At 37.9% G+C, this 22,192-nt stretch overlaps 1 protein-coding gene across 2 annotated transcripts in view; it reads right to left on the bottom strand.

Annotated features, from left to right (window-relative positions):
- Window positions 1-13,939, bottom strand: part of LOC114649212 (MOB kinase activator 1A) — a 45,052-nt gene extending 31,113 nt beyond the window's left edge. The window contains exon 1 of one of the 2 annotated variants that reach the window (XM_051929579.1): window positions 13,683-13,939. In XM_051929579.1, coding sequence (XP_051785539.1) covers window positions 13,683-13,696 — 14 coding nt within the window. In that variant the 5' untranslated portion in view covers window positions 13,697-13,939. The remainder of the gene's footprint in view (window positions 1-13,682) is intronic. The other variant, XM_028798698.2, reaches the window with a different exon arrangement.
- Between the last annotated feature and the right edge of the window lie 8,253 nt (window positions 13,940-22,192).

Below are 22,192 nucleotides of genomic sequence, written 5' to 3'. Positions count from 1 at the left end.
CTTCTGAACTGCTGTCTTTGGAGTGAATTACGGTCGTGACCTGAGGTTCCACTGTATTAAAACACTGGAGAAAATTCATGTGCAAAGGTCTGAACTTGTCAGTATAGAACAAAAAAAAAATACAAGGAAGTCAGGAAGGGTTTCACCATTTTTTAACAGAAACTAATCAAATGCTTTTCTCTAACACAGTTGGGGTTGGAGCAGATGCTCCCTGTTATGTTAAGCAAGAAAAAAAAAAAACTGGTGCAGCTTTCTTAATATCTCACTGACACTTCTGTGGAATACTTAAGATTTGTCTTACTTGAAATCAAAATCCTCTGTTAACAGATTTCAAATTACTTTTGTTTACTTGGGGGACTGAACAGGGTATATTTGAAATGGAAACATTCAGAGTACTTGTGAGAACAAAATTAAAAATTCAGTCCCACATACAGCTCTAATATGCCTGTAACATATGTACACACTGAGTGTTATTTACATATCTTGTTAGCTCAAATTACATGACATTTCCTGCACAACTTCTGTAGCCACTTCCACCTGGCCAGGTGCAAGTGTCAACATTCTTGAAAAGGAATTAGGTTTAAACCAAATTACCGTACATTTGCAGACAATGATTTTATTATTGTGTTAGTCACTAGAAAACTAACAAAAGTCAGAGTTGCAGTTGTAGTTCTAGTCCTGCTTGTTAAAGCACTTGAATCTCAGTGTTAGAGCAGGAGTCCGGTAAGAATTTTACTACCCAGACAAAAACAGCAGACTATCATTCTGACTCTGAAGCCTTGATTACAAACACTGAGGGCAAAGCACATAAGACATTCACATATCTTGTAAAAGAATATAAAGCCTGTATTGTATTTACTGAAATTTTCCCACCGGTATAAAAAAATACACATTTACAATTAAGGGAATACTATAATATGGTATAGTACCCCAACTTCACCAAACACCACAACTTCAAAATACATAAATGAAAAACTTTGAACACCCATTAACTCTTTGTTTAATCTAAAATGAAAACAAAAAAAAACAAACAAAAAACAGGAACTCTCAGATTTTTTCATACATGACTCTGTGTGAGGCTAATAGAGGCTAATGCACTGCACAATTGAACACTGAGCACATCTATTTCAACATGAATCCCTTTTATGCTTATGCAGGGACATGCTGAACAACCCAATAATAACTATTAAATACTTGAAAAAGAAGAATGAAAAAAGTGATTTACTGTAAGTAATACTGTTTGATACACTCATTAACTTTGGACTGCCACAGTTACAATTTGGGCTTCTTTCAGCTGAGAACAGCGGAGACAATTTTACATTATTCACTTTATTTTACATAAACAAAGAGTGGCACCATTATTATATATACAAGAATTAAGTTGGGGAGAAAAGAGCAACAGGGTCTAGTACATTTGGTACAAGGCCCCTAAAACATTTTAAAAAAAAAAAGATTTTATTTTTCAACTGAACAATTACAGTTCTATTAAATACTAACTGCAGTACTACCTCTAATCTGAGGTAAGTGTCCCCCACATCTAGCCTTGTAAAAAATTCCTGTGGTTTTTTTTTTAAGAATTTTGATTATGACAAAATTGAATATGCAAGTGTCATAAAAAGGTTTTTGCGTGTTTAAAGTTCTGTAAAAATATCTTCAAATAGGTATGTGTCATGAAATAAGCTGGATGGTGTACTGCTTTCTGCAGTTTTAAGAAAGTTTCAGAAAGGCAAATCACCAAGGATAAGACAAGCACAAGATATTAATATTCGAAACTATAAAGAACATATCTTCCTTTTTACAATTAACGGTCTTTTACAAGCACTAACTAAATAGAGAATATTCAAAAAAATAGCTCAAAAACTCTCCATGGAATTAATACAAATGAAAAAAAGAAAATCTAATCAAGCACTCCATTTTTACATTTCCAACCTCTTCTGTTACAACAAAAACTTCGTTGTGCTGGACAATAAATGTTTAGTACTAAAAGTGTTCACCAATGCAAACCTATCAGCTGCCAATCTCAAGAACAATGCTGAAGGCCGTAAAAGATAAGAGGCAAACAAAAAACATGCAAGTCAAAGAAAAAAATATTATATACAATTAAGTCAAACCGCCTATTTGTTTTTTTTTTTGTTTTGTTTTTTTTAAACTTTAGTCAAACACATAAACAAGAATTCAATTTTGCCATGCTAAAAAAATGGCAGAAAAAAATTGTTCCTTAGGAATTATGACCATTCTTAAACATGATGTACCTACGGATCAATGGTGGTTACAATTGTTACACACATGAAGAAACTAAAAACATGGCATGACTACACAAGCAGGATAGCCAATATAGTCATGTACATCTCTATTCATTATTATGAATACAGAAAATATTTTGGATGGACAGATGAAGTTTCCTTCTTTCAGTGTTAAAAAAAGGGATTCTAAATACTTAATTTCTTAAACCATATGAAAAACTAAAATTTCAAATGGCAAGGGCACATGGAAAATATTATAAATTTATATTAACAAATGTACTTCAAACAATTCTTGAACACAGCTGTACATCACTTTCTTTCAAACTAAAAGTTGCACAAAAGTGCAGTCAATATGATAGATCAACAGTTCTAAAATTATTCACTATGAAAAGATTTACATAAAATAAGGAGTGAGGACACTAATAATACAGTATGTCATTGTGCACTGTCAATGTTTCATAAAAAGTACTTATCTCTGTCAGAAGAAAAACCTGTATGCAGATACATTCTCAGCTTACTGTTGCACATTAACAAGGCAAATGAGTAGAAAGTATTTAGGCATTTATTATCTCCATCTATTCATCTTTTGAATCCATTTAGTCTAATACTGGGTCATGGGGACTGAGTGGCTATTACCACAGCACTAGATGCAGAGCAGAAGACAACCCTGCGTGGGCTCCCAAGTCAACTGTTAGATACATTCACACAGCTCCAATTCACAGTCACAAATTACCTTAAACAGTACGACATTTGGGTGAGGGAGGAAACAGGAATACCTGTAGAAAATCCAGGCAGACATGTGGATAATGTGCAAATTCCATATATGTGAGGCTGCAGGTCCTATCTGGCACTAACTTTAATTTTACTCTTTCTTTTAATAAAAGAAAATTAGCCTTTAAAAAAACTAACAAAGAAGAAAAAAAACACAAAAGCATTTTGTTATATGAAAATATTCACAATTAGCAAAGGCTGCAATAGCCATTACTGCAAATCTGGAAATAAGTAAATGTAAATAACACAAATCTTCTAAATCCAATTTAGGGTTGTTGGTGGGCTGATGTCTAACCCAGCATCAATTACCTTGAAAACTTTCATCATATCTGTTATATTAGAGCATTTGCCTAACAATGTGCACATAAATAAAATGAAGAAAAAAAAAAGGTTTCTGCATTCAATATTGTAAATCCATCCATCTAATCAACGTAATGTATATTTATACATTGTCCTTTACTGCAGACAGGTTGTTATACATATTTTTAAATCAGGTCAGGTCAGGGAGCATGCACTGGTACAGCACATTCCTGCATGATAAAACAACTCAGGATCCCGGTTGGCAACCCCCCACACAGACACATGGTCCACTCCCACACTCTGGAAATGACCATCTATTTGCCACAGCCAGGTGTTACATAGGCATCTTCTTTTACTGGTCCAGCCACTTGGGTCCTCATCAATGCAGATCCAGCGAGCCAGATCACCCTCGAGGAATCACGCCACATGGACATAGTGTCGAAACTGATGCTCCCTCACAATGCAGGTAATGTGCCTACTTTGGGACTCCGTTAGCAACCGCTCGTTCCACATAAAGTTAAACCAGCGGTATCCAAGGATTTTCCTAAGAGACACAGTACCAAAGGAGTCCATTCTTTGTCTCAGGTCGCTGGATTGCATCCAAGTCTCGCAATTATATAGCAAAACAGGAAGCTCCAGGACTCTTAAAGAGTTGGACCTTCGTCATTTTGCAGAGATATCGGAAGTGCCACACATCCCTTTTCCATGCAACCTTATGACCTTCTATGCTCTCCCAATCAGTCTACGGACTTCTTAGGAAGAATCACCAGAGACATGAATGTCACTGCCAAGGTAAGTAAACCTCTCAATGGAATTGAGACTCTCTCTGCAGACAGACACACATTGCAAATGGCTGTGCCCAAGAGGTCATTAAAGGCCCACGCGGCACCACATATTTATAATTATTATGTTACAGCAGAAAACTGCTAAACCATATGCAACATTTAAATACATAAATATACCAATTACCTTAACAAAGTAAAAAAAATATATTACAGTTCATTTTGTAACTTGCTTATCAAGTTGTACAAGGCAGGGTGATGTACTTATTCTTACACTACTGAGTACAAGGTGGAAACCAACATTGGATACTGCTGGGAACATTTACACAAACATGAACACTCACCCCAAACATGGCATGTCATTATTCAAACGCTAGATTCAATACTTGAGAAGCAGCAACCGCCAACGCCTACATTACCAAAATACAAGTATTTCAAAAAAAACAACTGTTTGTAAAGGTAATCATAAAGTGCACCATGTCATGGGATGACATCATTACATGGTGACTCTAATTTAATCGGTTATGCATCATTGCTTTTAGAAAACGCTAATACAAATTATGTGCAGTGTACTGGTGAGATCATGTTTAACTGATGTTTGATTCTGTAAATATGAACTGTTCTAATTTACAAATTTGGAGTGCTCAGCATATAGTGCTATGTTTCAAACCTGGTCCTGGTCAGTCCTTATTAACAATGGTTTGGAAAAACAAATAAATGTATTAATTAGATGATGGCAATGCTACTTAACTCTTGCTTAACAGAGGCATGGTTCCAGCTGAGTAACTAAAGGTTTCACAGCAGTGTGATTCATACTAAAAAAAACTGTATCATCATTGGATATATGAAATAGGAACATGACATTTTGCTTCATCAGCTTTGCGTCTTTATTGTTTTATAGTAACTTAAGTCATGGCTGCAAGTAGCAACATATTCTTCAGAATTTCTAAGTCTGTGTCATCAGCACCTGTAGAGACTCATTGGCAATAAGAAGACTTTTAAATTAGATAAACAGAGCAATGACATTGCTTTAAATCCTAAATACAGTACTAGACTTTGTTAGATTGAAGGCTAAAAACAGGCTGAAGTATATTTTTGCATGCCAGTAATACAGAAATTCAGGAATCTGTTTCCGATTTGTTCTTTTTTATTTGACGAACGGACACCTGCCAATTCGTGGCTGTGTTGAGAAATTTAAAGAAACACAAAATCATGAGTTTTTTTAAAATGTTTATAGTGGGCTGACTGCCTTTAAACCTGAATCGGAATAGCAAGAATCAATGAAAAAATACAAACAGATTACAAAAATGTTCAAGGATAATTTGAGGATTATGAAAATCAGCTGTAGAAGACTACCACCTCTCTAACCCTTAAAAAAGGATATTTCAGCAGAAAAATTAGGACTTTCCCTAGGACACCATAATTCACTTTTACATTCTCTTATGGTCTTTTGGAAAATGGTTACTTGGAGAAGCAAATATGTTCACAAGCAAACTAACAATAGTCTTAGTTATTCTTGAACCCACTCCAATTCAAAGGAGAAGGGAGCAAGCACCTGTCCTTGCAGTACTGGGCAAAAAGCAGAAAAATAGTCTAGTAAAAGGTACCAGTCCATCACAGGGTCCACTCATGCACACACCCACAAACTCACATTCACACTGGGACCATTTAATCAAACTGGAGTAAACAAAAGAAAAACAGATAAAGGGAGAACATGAAAACTTCACACAAATAAGCAGGTGCTTATACTTGAGCCTGTTAACTATATTTTAACAAATATTTCAAAATTTTTAAATTACTGTAACAACATTCACATTTACATTCAAGAAATTTACATAAAGCTGTCGTAATGCTGCAAAAATGTACTTTGACATGAAAAACATAGAATAGATAAAAATGTATTTTCATAGCATATTTTATTATTCTCAAAATTTTCAGTATTATTCTATTGGTGCAATTTTTCCATGGCAATTTGGTCAATTATGTATGCAAATTGCTACATTCAAAATGCATGTAAAGATACAATTGCTGAAATAAATTATTTGAAAGACTGGCTGACAGGTTTATCTACTCAAAACTGTATAAATAACTGCAAACATAAGACAGAATAAGTTGTCACATTTAAAAAAAATGCTTGAAATATTAATATCAAAGTGCTTTTTAAAATGTGGGTAATTAACTTCTCCAAACACAATTTCAGCCCCTCCAGTTTGAAATCCCCTTTTTTATTAAATTTAAGGGGGACCTACCATTTCAAAAATATATGTATGTATTAGTAATTATTATACAGTATTGGAAATGCACTTAACAATTCCATGTTTGATTTAGTAAGTGACGTATTCCAGAAACAAGTTTGAAAAGCTGATGGGTTCAGCATTTTTTTTTTTCATACCTCTTGTAATGAAGTGGGAGCAAACTTGAAAGACTGTGGGTCCTGAGACTTCAGTCACATATCAATCAACATGGGCTTCACAAAAGAGATGTCATGATCAGCAAAAGGAGTACTGATTAGCAGCAGCACAACTTTTACTTCAATTTGTACTTCCTACAAAATGTCTAAAAAATATAAAGTAAGGACTTGTGTTTCAAAGTTCCACCCTGAAGACCTACATCGTCAGTTACTTCTCGATGTAAAAAAAAAAAAAAAAAATGCTTTTAGAAAATTTAGTCAAATTAGGCTCTTAACCGGATGTCTGCCTGTGTCCATATCTCATGGAGAATCCACTACATCCATTAAACAGTGTCATCTCCAGACAGAGGAGCAGTTTCAGCGACAGACTGCTGTCACTGTCCTGCTCCACTGACAGACTGAGAAGATCATTCCTCCCCCAAACTATGCGTCTCTTCAATTCCACCAGAGAGGGTAAACGTTGAACATTATTCAAGTTATTGTCTGTTTTTTACCTGCATTTTTTTTTTTTATTACTCTTTAATTTAATATTTTTTGCTGCTGGAGTATGTGAATTTCCCCTTGGGATTAATAAAGTATCTATCTATCTATCTATTAAATGCTGGAGGCTTTTTCGGAATTTTGTATCTATTTCTGGAACAGACAATTTGCATTTTTCACTGGATACCATACTTTGTCATCAAGGAAATGGACAGTCCAGTCAAAGAGAAAGAGCAGACCTTCCCTGCAATTTCTGAAATAGCAAAGTTCATATCCCTCATCTCCCCATGTCTCTGAATAGAACAGCCAATCAGAGAGGGTTTTCTGATCTCGTTCTTCCAGTTGATAGGGAGGATTGGCACTTTACATTACGTATACATTGATTATCGATGCAAACTATGGATACTCCTTGAAAACAACTAATGCAATGGAATATTTTACCCATTTTTTTCCATCTGTAACTGCCACACGTTACTTGTAGCCAAGAAAAAAAAAAATTTAATCTCATGTTTTCATGGAGACACGTTTCTGACACTACTAGCATCAATGGGGCCAACACTTAACACCAGCAAACAATATCAAAACATCCATGAAAAAAATCGCAAGTTTCTTAATTCCCATAATCGACATGTCAAATATCTAGTGGTATTCTAATGTTCCAAGTACATGTATTTTGGCTAAAATACTATTAAATAAGCAACTTCCAAAAAAATCTCCATGCACACAAAATTAGGCTTTCCAACTGAAGTCTACCTCTCCCCTTATTCATTAGTCATCAAAGCACAATGTTGTATTTCCCGGTTTTTCATCGACAGTTGTGAAATTGCACCAGTGAATTAACCTTCTGCTTGTTGATATGCACAAATACAATGCACACTTTCCATCCGAAAATGTTTTCACTTGTTTTTCTTTAGCTTTTAATCCCTAACTTTATTCCTCTCCCAGACTATACTCTGCAAAGTTAATAAGGCATGAAGCACCATGGTAGCCAATGAATGAGCCATTACTGGGTTGGGCAAATGAATGGGTGAGGTAGGTCTTCAATTGAAAGGCTCGTTCTCCTTGGAGCGTGCTCCATTTGTGTTTACAAGAAGATTTTCCAGAAGTGGTTTATTCAACAACATTTCATCAAAAATACATTGTGAGCTCGGGTCCGAACACCATCAGGCTAACACCAGCACTTTGTCCAAACACAAGTTTATTGTACATTAATTAAGTCACAACACACAGAGCCCTCAGCACCAATTACCCTCTCCATGGGTCTCTCCTCCAAATGTTCGTGGGCCACCTTTCCTCTCCTCCCGGGAGCTTTGTACTGCTCCCGCTGCCATCTCAAGCTCTCTGATTGTAGGGAGGCGGCCCCTTTTCTTCTCACCCAGATGTGCTCCAGGTGCCTGATGACACTCTTCGGGCAGCACTTCCTGGTGTGGCGGAAGTGCTGCCCTTGCACCTGGAAGCACTCCGGGTGTCCCTGGAAGGATCTTCCTCCACCTTCCCAGGTGTGGCGGAAGTGCCTGTTTCCCGGGCTCCATGAGGCTCGGGGCGCCCCCTGGCGGTGGCCACAGGCCCCAATGGGCTTGAGCCTCCTTGCTCCTTTCCCGTGGTCTCCTCAAGCTCCAGGGCAGTTTCCACCGTGTGGCCCGGGGAACGTATAAGCCTCCCGGTCCTTCCAGGCGTCCCGGCTGGGTCTGTCCCCCAGCCTCTTGTGACAATACGTACAGTGGTACCTCTGGTCACGACCGTAATTCGTTCCAAAACTGTGGACGCGACCTGATTTGGTCGCAATCTGAACGTAATTTCCCCATAAGATTGTATATAAATACAATTAATCTGTTCCAGCCCATAAGAACTGTATGTAAATATTTTTTTTTTTTTTAAGATTTTTAAGCACATAGTTAATTATGCCATAGAATGCACAGTGCAATAGCAAACTAAATGTAAAAACATTGAATAACACTGAGAAAACCTTGAACAACAGAGAAAACTAACATTGCAAGAGTTTGCGCTACACCCTTATGGATCGCTGTAAACACTTTTTTTATGAGTTTTACGCACAGGGGAAATAATTAAAGTTCAAAAAATCCTTAATTTATACAAAAACTAGCCATAAACAACCAAGAAAACTAACCTTGCATGAGTCGAGTTCTGGCGTGAAGGAAGTGAGGAGGAAGCTGAGTGGAAAGGAGGTTACATTTTTGAGGGAGAGTCTGGCTCCGCGAGGGAAGATTTTGATTTAGAAATCGAGAGATTTCTAGTAGATTTCAACTTCTTGTACTCGTGGTGAGATCGGTAACATAAACACCACGCTCATACTTTTCAATGATTTCTTTCTTTAATTGGATTTCAATTTTCTTTGAACCTTTCTTCTCACCAACACTACCACTCTTCACTTGCTTAGAGGCCATGGTTAATTGCAAAATTAATGCAAATGCACATGAAATAGAGCACAAAGAGTTCACAGCAAATGCACGCCCGTCTGAGAACGATGTACAGGGAGAGACTGAACACGTGCGGCAATTATTGGTGCGTACAAACCAGAAAGGAAACTGGCCACCAGTGTTTTTGTTCACCACCAGAGCGTGTGGTCGTGAACAGATGCAAAAGTCTGGCCAACTTTTTGATCGTAACTAGATTTGTACGTGTTCGGAAACGTTCGTGACCAGAGGTTCTACTGTATGTGGGACTTTGTAAGCCTTGTGAACTGCACAACTTGATTATGCAAACACAAATAATTTCAGATTTTTCAATGAACATTTACAATTGTTTGCTGTTGTTCAGTGTTGGGACTAATTAAAGTCATTGTATCAGGAATTTTGTTGTCTCCAATCTCCATTAAAATATGAAATTAGGGCCAAACAATTGTATATTCATTGCAATTACTATTACAGCTGGTGCAATATACTAATCACGAAAAGTGGCCATTGCTGCATTCCATTTAGCATGCTCTATCTATCAGTGATTGAGCTTTCCTAGTTACAAAGTGCTCTAAACATGAAATGAGTGGTGTAACCAATCACAAATACATTTTAAGTGCGAGTGCATTGGGAAATTAAAGGTAATCACATCATATGTCTAATTACAGGCAATCGTGCTCAATGCATTTTTGGGAGTCCAATTCCTAACAACATCTTTTAAAAAGAAGGATTTTTTTTCTGTTTGTTTCTGCAGCAACCTGATAAGTAAAAATAAGATTGAATCTAAATCATGTGACACCTTTCAGATGTTTTAATAAAAATACAGTACAATGAAAATCATCCATAATTTAGTGTTAATATGTTTTCAATAGTGATTTTGATCAAAAACAAACTATAAAACCATCTAAAAATCAGCTGCATGGTCCAGTGTGTGAATGAAAGTTAAGCAAGCAGGTCAGTGACATGGATAATAATTACCCATTTACTCAATAACACACATCCATATTAAATATGCTATCAAAACCGGTAACAGTCATCATCACGTATTATTCATCAAAAGACAATACTCCGATTAAAACTGGGCACGACAGAGGATAAAAAAAAAGATCTAACACCCAGGGTAAGAGAAACATCATATCCCCTCCCTCCCCAATTATTTTTCATAAGTTGGGCTGCCTTTACTTTACTCTAATTGTCAGACCAAAACTAAAACAAACCTGAAATAAGTGGCGCTGTATGCAACCAGATTTGAATTGTGATTAATTCATTATAGTTCATTATACCAATGAGAAGTTTACATTGAAAAGCAGATGCTTACAAACAACAGATTTTACTCAAGAACAGACAGTCACACTGTCTGTTCAGTGCTGCGCCTGTTAGCATGGAAGCTGCCAGAGTCTGGAGCATATGACCATACCATTCTCTTTTATATATAACTGAGACACTAAGTATTTGTGAGATCTAATCTATTTCATTAAAATGATCAGCGAGAGATTAAGTACTTTAGTAAGTTCTCTAGTAAGTTCTTTAAATTTCAAAAGGTCTATTCTTATATGTTCTTATCTCTGTACATAAAATAACCAAGCAGGTACTAGATAATGCAATTTAGAGAACAAAACATGAAGCTTTGTGCTGCTGTTAGTCCCAGGGCTAGGTGACAGTCTTCAGGGATAGTAGAGAAAGCTATCCCAAGACATTGCAAAGATGTTTATTTTCAAGTGCCACTAGTCAATTTTCTGCATTCATCAAGTGACAATGGCCACCATGTTCAGCTTCACCCATTCTAGGCAAAACTTGCCACTGCCCATGACAAATTTATGAACGTTTAACAAAATACTACAAAAACAGTATGTTAATGGTCTCTTTCCTTTTGTTGTCTACCTCATATGAGAATTCTACATATAGTATTTTGAATTTTTATCCCTTGTTAGAATAAACACCAGCAACAGGCTGGACAAGCAGGGTTAGCTTCTATTTGGTATAGGTGATAGATGCCTACAAAACCATGACAAGTTTAAGCAGTTTTAATAATGTATAAATAGACTGAATAGATTAAAAACATTAATATTTAAATATTTTTGCTTCATTTGATAGCCCCACCCCTCAATATAGTCCAATTAATACACTAATGAGCAATGTGCAATTTTTCATCACTTGTTTGATTAAAGGAATACTTCACCCACAAATTGTTATTAAATTATTTTTTAATACATTACTTACCCCATGTACTTTACTTTCATGAAGAATGGACAGAAAACAGTTTATGATATAACAAAAGCCAGTAGTGACCAAAGGCATACAATGTCAAATGATGCAAAAAAATATACACATCCATGGAAAAAGAAAAAAAAAATCTTGTGTTATTCATGTTGCATAATCCACGTGTCTGTTATCCAGTTGTATGCTCAAAACATGCAAAATGCATGCTTTTGCTGCTAAAAGTGTTAAATATATAGCTACCGGATAATTGTAAAATAAATTCTGGAAAATTACTTTTTGAATTGAAGATAGTCAATGAATGAGGGATGAGAGGCAGGTCTTCAATTAAAAAAAGTCATTCCCATTAGACTTTAGTTTCCAACTTATGAGGTGCATAGATTTGTTCCAAGTATTTATTTAATATTCCTCTAACAAAAAAAAGCATACATTTTGAAAGTTTTGAGCATAAAAGACTAAATAACCGATATGTGGATTATACAACAAGGGTAATACAGGATTTTATTTTATTTTATTTTTAGTTGTTGTGCAGCATCAGTCACTACTGGCTTCTAATACATCATAGACTTTTTGCTTTGGGCACAACTGTATGACATTAAAAGTCTCCTCAGTCACCATTACAAAGTACATGGGGTTAGCATTAGTAACATATAAAAAGTATTATATGTATCATTTTGGGTGGAGTAAACCTTTACGAATGCAGGCAGAGGAAAGAAAGCACATTTTTTCAATATCTTCCTGCAGAGCTTGAGCTGCAGCTCAACAAAAACAGTAATCCACTGAGGCTACAGGAGTTCCATTTTGTCAGTATTAACAATCAGACAGACTGTTTCTTTGTAGCACTAATAAACGTTCTCTGAAAATCCCTGTGCTGTTTGGGAATTCCCCTTAGTGAATCAATTCCATACATATCTGTAATGGAGAAAAGAAAAATCTTTAACTGGATAACTAACACAAATAAAGCTGAGAGAAATATGTAGTACTTGGTTCTTGTAAAGTGCCATGGAGTGGTATTTACTGTGGAGTGGTCTATGCAAAATTAAACATTGGTCCTGACCTTTAATAATTCGGTAATGGACATTTTTGCATCATAAATACAAGTGATTAGCATCTGTGTAGTCACTCATTTTCGAACCTGCTTAGTCCTGAACAGAGTCGCGGGGTCTGCTGGAGCCTACCCCAGCCAGCACAGTGCGCAAGGCAGGAACAAACCCTGGACAGGGCGAACGAACACGAACACACACACACACACACACACAAGGGTCAATTTTAGTTAGCCAATGTACCTACCCTGCTGTCTACTAACTGTTACTATTACATAATACATTTAGAATATCTTGGAATAATGTGGCTTCGGTGTGCATCTACAAAATAAATCGCTGCACGTCAATTCCACGCCCGGTCTGCCAGAGTTAGGGGTGTAAGCGTCAGGATGCACTGCCGAGGACCGGTTTCTAAACCGGATCGATTTCTTCATTCAGTTTATTACCGCCAAGACTGGCTCTAACTGCTTTGCTGAAAGGAAAAGTTAAATAAATAAAAAAAAAATGATTATTATACCGAGTGGAAACTTTTCCGCAGTGGACGGAAAAACACTCAGAAATTCGCTGTCATTGAAAGTGTGTTAAACTGCAGTGATAGATGACTGTCAGACTCGTGACCCCGGCGTTCTGTCGTTCCCTTTAAATGAAATCACTTTCCCGTAAGTATGGGTGCTACTCACTCTTTTTGCTCTTCTTTGCACTTTTTATTAATAACCTAAATCTAAATGTAAATCTGAAACCCCCGAGAGTGTCTTTGTATACTAAACGGGGAAAAACCTAGAATCTTTCTTGTTCTGCGCACGAACAGTTCCTGTTTCCTGTTTGATAAGTTCGGCGAAAGAAGAACCAGCCTAAAATGGACCCGGCCCTCTTTCCTTCCCAGTTTTTGACACGAACACCCTTTAATAACCTGCCGGCAACACTGAGCGGAAACCTCGCAAAACGTAATGTAGCCTAGAGGTAAAACGACCTCGAGCCTCATTTGAAACAGGAAGCGCGGATCGCTAGGTTTGTATACTTACAAAAGGAAACTCATCTCCAAGTCCGAGCAGAACTTGAGCTGTCACTTGTGAAGACGACAAAAACAGGCTGAAAAATAACACCCTTCGCTTGTGGTGCAAGGGACTTTTCCGCAGATGCTGCACTAGAATCACATCCGCCACATTCACTATTTATTAACATACGTTAAAAATGCTAGACTCAAAAAATAAAACCCTCTGAACTCGCAGCAGATCTTCTCTGGTCCCGAAGTAGACGAGCGAGTAAAGCAGAAGTATCGCGAGATCAGAAACAACGCAGGTAGTTACGTAGTAAGGACCCCTGCTGGCTCTATAGGGTACAACGATGCCTGTCTAAGGAAACTGAGATGGGGAAACTGGACGGATGGGAGAAAGGGATGATCCATTTAGCCAGAAATGTAGCCAGAAAATCCTTGATCATTTTGCGGTTTATAATCTAACAACAGCAATTATGTGTATAACACGTTTTCATACATGAAAAAGAAGAAACCAGAGAGAATCGTTGAGTCTGAAATCATTTCACTTCATTAAGAATTGCTCTGATTTTTAATGATACATATTAAAAAGTGCATTTTGATGACGTCAGTCGAGCAATTTATACAATTAATCTTTCAACAAGTTGGAAAATGTGTGTATGGCGGAAGATTAAAATGCATTCGTGGACTTCGTGAACTGATCTGAAAGTTGGAGCATTTAAATGTTTTTAGTTAATTTATCAAGGAGTCAGTTGTCAAAATTTTCTTTATTAAATATTTTTGGAACAATTAACCCTATTAAAAAATAACAGCGCTGGGCTCCTGTCGTTCCAGTTTCTCTAGTGTCATTTTTCTAATCCTCTTCTTTTTACTTTTATTTACAAATTTGTTCATAGAAAAAATAAGCGGTATCTCTCTTTTCTCTGCTCTGCCTGTTCATCCTCTTGACTCCCTGTCTTGCTCTTTCTTCACCTCCACTTTCCAGCCTTAATATTGTATCGTGTATATCATCTTAAATATCTTTCCCCTTAACTTTAGTTTGGCTTGGAGACCTCTCTCCTCGCTCTATTCATCATGTCTACACTCTTAGAAATGAAAGTGTCGGAGTAGTTCTTCAGTGCAAAGCCATAGGCGAACCATTTTTGGTTCCCAAAAGACCCATCCAGATGAAGGTTCTAGAAAGAACCTTTTATTTATTTAGATCTCCTTGTTTATGCTCCATTCAGTAAATAACCATGAATAGAAGGTAACAGATCTGTACAATAGCAATGACTCTTGATTTTTAAAGGACTCACTTTAAAAAACTGCTAAAAACAAATTACTTTAACATGGCTTTCTCATAACTTCATTTTAATTTAATCCTGATGCTCTGCATATTCAATTAATTATCATTACTATTCATGGTGGCTCCAAAATCCATACTAACCCCTACTCTCTCTTCTGTTCTTTTTCCAGTTTTCTGTGGTGGCGACCTGTTCCACCACCACCTAATCAAAGCACCATGATGTCCCTACATTGATGGCTTAAAAGCGAGAAGTCCATGTGACTGTCATCATCAAATCCTTCCATGTGAACCCTGAATACAATGAGGACTAATTGAGGTCATTTATGTTAGGTAGAATGCCTAGGGGGGCTGGGCGGTCTCATGGCCTGGAACCCCGGCAAATTTTATTTTTTTGTTTTTTCTGTCCTTCCTGGCCATCGGACCTTACTTTTATTCTAGGTTAATTAGTGTTCTCTTATTTTAATTCTTACTTTGTCTTTTTTCTCTTTCTTCATCATGTAAAGCACTTTGAGCTACATTATTTGTATGAAAATGTGCTATATAAATAAATGTTGTTGTTGTTGTTGTTGACTCTTGCTGCATTTGTATGTAACACAGGGTAAGTCCAGGTTTTCTTAATTTGTTATTGTTCTATAGGTATCCTACCAAACATTAAAGATTGCATTTTTTCTAGATATCAGGAGACTTTTCAAAACACAAAGAACCAACTTCATATACTGTATAAAGAACCTGTCTCAGAATGAAATGGTACCTTGTTAAGCAATAGTTCCACGAGGAACCACACAATTCACTAAAGAACCATAAAATGCCATTAAAGAACCATTATTTTGAAGAGTGTAGGTGACATTACTTCATAATGTAAAATGTTGTTTCCGAAATTCTAATTCTCTATAAACCCAATTAAAGTTTTTTCACAGACATTACTCTACTCTCCATGAGCACATTCTGATGGGTCTTGAATCTGATCCTCTTTGTCACATTTGCACATTCAGTGTCCGTGGCACTTTTCTCCACCTGTTCAGGTTCTACCACCCTGTTTTTTTTCCCTTTGATATTCCATCATTACCTGACACTGTAAGGCTTTTAGATCTGTGCTCCCTGCATCTTACCTGTTACCAGCAAAACATTGTTTGTTTGCACGAACTTGCTGCTAAGTGTTCTACTTCCTTCATAGTGGAAATCCTCTGAGTTGGTCACTAATGATAGTTTAGTATCTAAATGATATAATTTATTACATAAAGAGTTTTCTGCATCTCATAGTAACAAGGTTTCCATGAAAAGTATTGAAGACTGGTCTACTGCTGCTACTATTAATTTAATGCTTTACGACTCACAACGGGGTGAGGGGAGCTGGGTGCACATTTAGGCATCATTTCTATCATAAATATTCAGTATCATTTTTGCTTAGTTTACTGTATTGGAGATATTCATTAACTAATTGATCACACAAAAAAATAGCACTGATAATAACATACAACTACACGTGTTAGTAGGCTGTTTTTAATGGAACTTTACAACGTCATTTAGTTAAGAATGTAGTCCAGATTGGCTTGTGGTGACTCAATAGCTTCCATAGACAGGACAGACCAGCTGAAGTGATGTAAAACTGGCATTGATTGATGTGTTATTGTCAGTTGTTGTTTGTTTTGGATCTGTGGCAAATTGTGGTTCAAATATCTTAAATTTATAATTTTTCAGAGGAAGTACATTTACATTTATTTGCTTGGCAGACATTTTTATCCAAAGTGACCTACTAAAAAAGTCAACAACATCAGTCTGCGAGACTGTTTAGGAATAAATGTTACAGGACAAGCTTAAAAAAATTGACCACCAGAAGTGAAGAGCTCAGAAGAAATATACAAGTGAGTTACAATTCCTAGGTTACAAAAGCCTGATAACTAATATCACCTAGACAGAAAGTCACCGAAAAAGAGGGTCTTCATAAACTTCTTCAACACATTGAGGGAGTCAGCTTTTCAAATGGAGGTGGGTAGCTCGATTAACCAGTTAGGAGCGCCACATGAAAAGAGACTGGATTGAAATTTGATGCCACAGACTTTGTTCATCATCAGGCCCAGGTTGTGAAGGAGCATAGGACCTGAGATGTGTCTCCATATAGATAGCTGCTGACCCGTTGACTACTCTGTAGGCAAGCATCAAGCATCTGGACTTAATATGTGCAGCTAAACAGAGCCAATGTAGTATTCTGAAAAGAGGAGTGACATGTGCCCTCCTTGGCTGGTTAAACACCAGACATGTCACTGCATTTTGAACCATCTGTAGTGGCCTGGTGACACAATCCAGTACATTTTGGAGAGTTAAAATTTCTGTTGAAGTTCTGTTGTAAAGGAAATCTACTTGTATAAGCAAATTATGTAGCACAAGCTAGCTAACTATCTTTGTCTACAATTAAACAATATTTTCTATTAATGAATAATTATTTTGTTATCTAAAACAGGTTGAAAGATTTGTCTTGATAAACAGACCTGGTAAAGAAAAAACTCAGTAAATGTATTCTTTAATGATATTAAAGTTTAATTAACTTACTGTATATAAATCTCTTATAGGAAACACATTTGTAAACACGTAAGTACAACGTCATGTGCTCTGATAAAGAATGGCTTGATTTTAAAATGGAATAACTGTTTAGTTCATAAATATTATGTAATCTCAGTTTCATCACATGCCAAAAATGCAAAAGTAATAATTTAAATAATAAGGACACTACCTATAAACTTTGGTACTGTGCTCTACTTACTGGTGAAAATCTGCTGGTAGCTTGATGCTTGGGAAGCTATCATAAGCATTGGGGATTTCTACCCATTTATGCACATCAAGCATTTGAAAATGGGGAATGTATAGAAACCTTTTTTTGTAGATCAAAATGCAATCTATGAAAAAAATTTCCCTTGTTTTTAAGAAATTCTACATTTTATATATTTTCATTTTTTTTTTTCAATCCTCTTCGTCCCTTATGGGACATAAGGCTTCAATGAGCTCCCTCTATCACCTGCGGTCCTTTGCAGCATGTTGTGCTTCTCTCCATGACAGGTTCATCTTTTGAAGCTCTTGTACCACCGTTCTACGCCAGGTGTTTTTGGGTCTTCCAGTTTTTCTTTTTCCAGGTGGTGTCCATCTTAAGGCAACTCTTGGGATGCGGTTTTGCTCTATCCTTAACACATGTCCAGGCCATCATAAGCGTCTTAATGTAATGTCCTTGGTGATGCATTGACTGTTTGTTTTCTTGTATAATTGTTGGTTTGATATTTTGTTGGGCCAAAAGATCTGGCAGATTCGTCTGAGACATCTGTTGTGGAAGACCTCAAGTCTCCTCATGTCTGTACTGACCACATGCCAACACTCTGAACCATACAGGAGGACAGACTTTACGTTGCTGTTGAACAAGAGCATCTTTGTTTTTAAGCTATATTGTTTAGACCTCCAGATGGAACGGAGTTGGGAAAAGGCACCCTGAGCCTTTCCCAGCCTTGCTCTAATGTCTTTATGGACAGCGCTGTCCTTGCTGATAAGGCTGCCAAGGTAGGTAAAGTCCTCCACAAACTCGAGTGGTGCTCCGTTTACCTGGATGGGTGCTGTGGGGATGGAGTTTATGCACATCACTTGGGTTTTGGAGGTGTTGATGTTAAGTCCGGCCTGTCTGGCATATTTGTGAAGCCTGTCAGTTTTCGATTGCATGTTGGAGTGGTTTGTTGAAAGGAGAGCAACGTCGTCTGCAAAGTCCAGGTCTTCCAATTGAGAGGACAGGGTCCATTGGATGCCTCTGGATTTGTCTGCTATTGTATTGGTTGTGATCCAGTCTATTGCAAGTAGGAAGACGATGGGAGAGATGATGCCCCCTTGTCTCACTCCAGACTGTACAGGGAACCATTCAGTAAGAGTGTTGCCCATAAGGACACTACACTCAAATTTTTCATAAAAAATTTTTATGATTGTAATTATCTTATTTGGGATTCTGTAGTACTGGAGTATCTTCCAAAGAGTGTTACGATGGACACTATCAAATGCTTTCTTGAAATCAACAAAGTTGATGTACATGGGTGTGTTCCATTCTAAGCACTGCTCCAGGATGTTTCGCAGTGCAAAGATCTGGTCTATACATCCTCTTCTTTTCCTAAAGCCTGCTTGTTCTTGTCTAAGCTTGGAGGCAATGGCTGGCTCCATTATGTTAAGGAGGACTCTGCAGAACACTTTGCTTGGGATAAACAGAAGGCTGATTCCTCTCCAGTTGTCACAGTTTTTGGTGTCGCCTTTCTTTGGGATTTTGTCAATGAGGCCCTTAGACCAGTCTTCAGGGATGGTATCGCTGTTCCAGATGTTTTGGAAGGAATGTAGTTGATGTTAAAATATCGGCCTTCAGCATTTCCGCATGGATTGCATCCAGGCCACATGCCTTGCCGCTCTTTAGGGATAGAATGACAGTTTTAACCTCAGAAAGGTCAGGGGGATTGATGTTGATATCCAGGATGTAGTCTGTTGTTGTGATGTTGGCAGGTTGTTCTGGCTCAGGGTGATTGAACACTTCCTGGAAATGCTGTACCCATCTGGCTGCTTGCGCTCGCTCTGATGAGCAAATATTGCCATTCTTATCCCTAATGTGGGTACTTTGGCTTGTGTGATTTCCACAGAGACGTTTGGTGATCCTATATACAGACCCCAGATTCCCCAAGGCTGCGGCCTCCTCTGCTTCCTTTGCCAGGCTTCTGTCTCTTATCTCTCCTTGCACTCCTCTTCACTTCTTTGTCCTTGTTTTTGTAGGACAGCTTGGCTTTTTCAATGAGTTGTTGGGACTTAAGACTCAATAGCTTTGCTTTTATCTGTTTTCTCTTCTCAATTTTCTGCCATGTCTTAGCGGATATCCATTCTTTGACTCCTCTCTGTTTATAGCCTAAGACTTTTTCTGCTGTTTCAAAGTATATGTTTTTAATGATGTTCCATTTGTGATTTACAGAGGACTCTTCTGTTGCAAGGGTAGCATCTAATGTGCTAAAATGGTTCCTCAGTTCCAGCATGAATTCCTTATTTTCCTTTGGATAATAGAGCTTTACAATATCTAACACCTTCTGCCGTTGGCCTTGTGGTGTCGGCCTCTTCAGCTTGAGCTTGATGGTGGCAACAAGCAGGTAGTGATCACTGTAGGCATCTGCACCTCGATATGCTCTCATGTCTTGTAATGACCTGTGCCACTTTCCATTGATTATAATGTGGTCAATCTGGTTGGTAGTTCTTTCATCAGGTGACTTCCAAGTGAGTTTATGGGTGTTCTTGTGTGGAAAAATAGTTCCACCAATAACAAGGTTGTTGTTCAAACAGAAATCAACAAGGCATTCGCCATTGTTGTTTCTAGTGCCATGCCTAAGTTTCCCCATTGCCCTCTCATAGTTGGAATTGTCGGTTCCCACTTTGGCATTCATGTCGCCAGTTATCAAGAGTATGTCGTGTTGGGGTACCTCAGAGACTACCATTAGGAGCTGTTCATACCAGTCCTCTTTGGCCTCCTCCTCCGCCTCATTTGTTGGTGCGTAGCACTGCAAGATGGTGAATTTGCAGAACTTGGATTTGAGGCGCACTCTGATCAGCCTTTCACTTACTGGTTCCCACTCCAGTAGTGTTTTAGCTTTCTCTTTGGAGATTATGATGGCTACTCCAGGTGTGTGGGCACTCTCATGGCCTGAGTGGAGAATGACAGATCCATCTTGTAGAACTTGGCAATTGGAGCCCTTCCAGTGACTTTCACTAATCCCCAGGATGTCCAGGTGGTATCTCTTCATTTCATTGAGGACTTGTGCTGTCTTGGAGGTCTCGAACATGGTTTGGACAGTCCATGCTTCCAGGCGGATCTTGGTTTTTGGCCCAAGCAGTCCCCCCATTGCACCCCAGACTTCCTTTCAGCTTTCATCAGGGGTGGTCATACTGCCATAGTGGCGGAGAACTGTTATGGGCCTGCTGTCAATGCATTTGCTCATTGTAGTTTCTGTAACGGTAACTATTTTACAGGGTGGCGTTGTTAGCGTCCATGCACGCCCAACCCCCAACCTGGAGGGCCAGTGTGCTGTCTTTCGTCTGGCTACTCGCCTAAGACCTATCTGGTAAGGCACCTCCCAGCATAGCTCGTAGGGTCTTTGAAGCACGCAAGCCTCTCCACCACGACAAGGTTACAGCACAAGGAGAAGATTTTATAAATTAGTCCTCCCATATTACTTTTCATAAAAATAATTTTTTACCCATCATGGACTTGATCCAGCCTCAAATGGAAGGGATTCCCCCTGACGTGGCAATCCTGGTTGACAAATACGAGAGTTTTCAGCTAAACTGGGTTTAGAAGTAAAAAGCTCCTTGGGTAAAAAAAATTAGTTAGGTGGAGTGCATTTTTTTATTGGGCTCTTAAAATATATATACAACAACCACAAAACAAATCTATAAACTTAAAAAGAAAACTTGCTTATTGCTTTGATGAAAGCTTCATCCTACAATAAGCAACATGGTGCACATTACAACAACCACCTGCTCTGCCCACTTGTCTCGAAGCTCATGCATAATTGGTTAGGGGTTAGAGTGGTTTAGGGTTGGCAGACTACTTGATTGGAGTATTCTTATTCCACCCCTGCTTGTGCCCTCCTGTTAATTTTTTTTCCTTTATTACTAGTATTCTTTAATACTAAATATTCTAAAAAGATGTATAAAGTGAAGTACATAGCCATGCCAAAAGAAAAACAAAAAATTAGAAGCAAATGGCTTGAACTGAAGAGCTCAGTGACTTTAAGCATGGCACTGTCATAGAATGCCACCATTGCCACAAATGACTACGTGAAATTTCTACTCTGCTAGATTTGGCCAGGTCAGCTGAAAGTTCTATTTTTCTGAAACAGATGCACGTAGGAGCAACAGCTCAACCACGAAATGGTAGACCACGCAAACTCACAGAATGGGGCCACCAAGTTCCAAAGCACATAACATTGCAAAACTGCCTATCCTCTGTTGCATCACTCTTAGCATAAGGGTAATGTTAATGCATCAGCATGCAAAGACATTTTAGACAGCTGATTATTTATACTTCAACCCATTTTAGACGGGCACCACAGCTAGTAAAAGATAATGTGTGCACTGGTTAACTTACTAGAGTGCACGGTGAGGGAGTCCTTTGAAGAAGAAGCACATCCTTGCCTCCTCTTTAATCCATTGCATTATTTAACATAGACACTGTGAAAGTATTATTATCTTTTGAAAACATGTGG

This window comes from Erpetoichthys calabaricus, chromosome 1, assembly GCF_900747795.2.
Source record: "Erpetoichthys calabaricus chromosome 1, fErpCal1.3, whole genome shotgun sequence".
NCBI classification, from domain to species: Eukaryota; Metazoa; Chordata; class Cladistia; order Polypteriformes; family Polypteridae; genus Erpetoichthys; species Erpetoichthys calabaricus.
The sequence above is the reverse complement of the archived record's forward strand: the minus strand, read 5'-3'. Positions and strand labels throughout refer to the sequence as shown.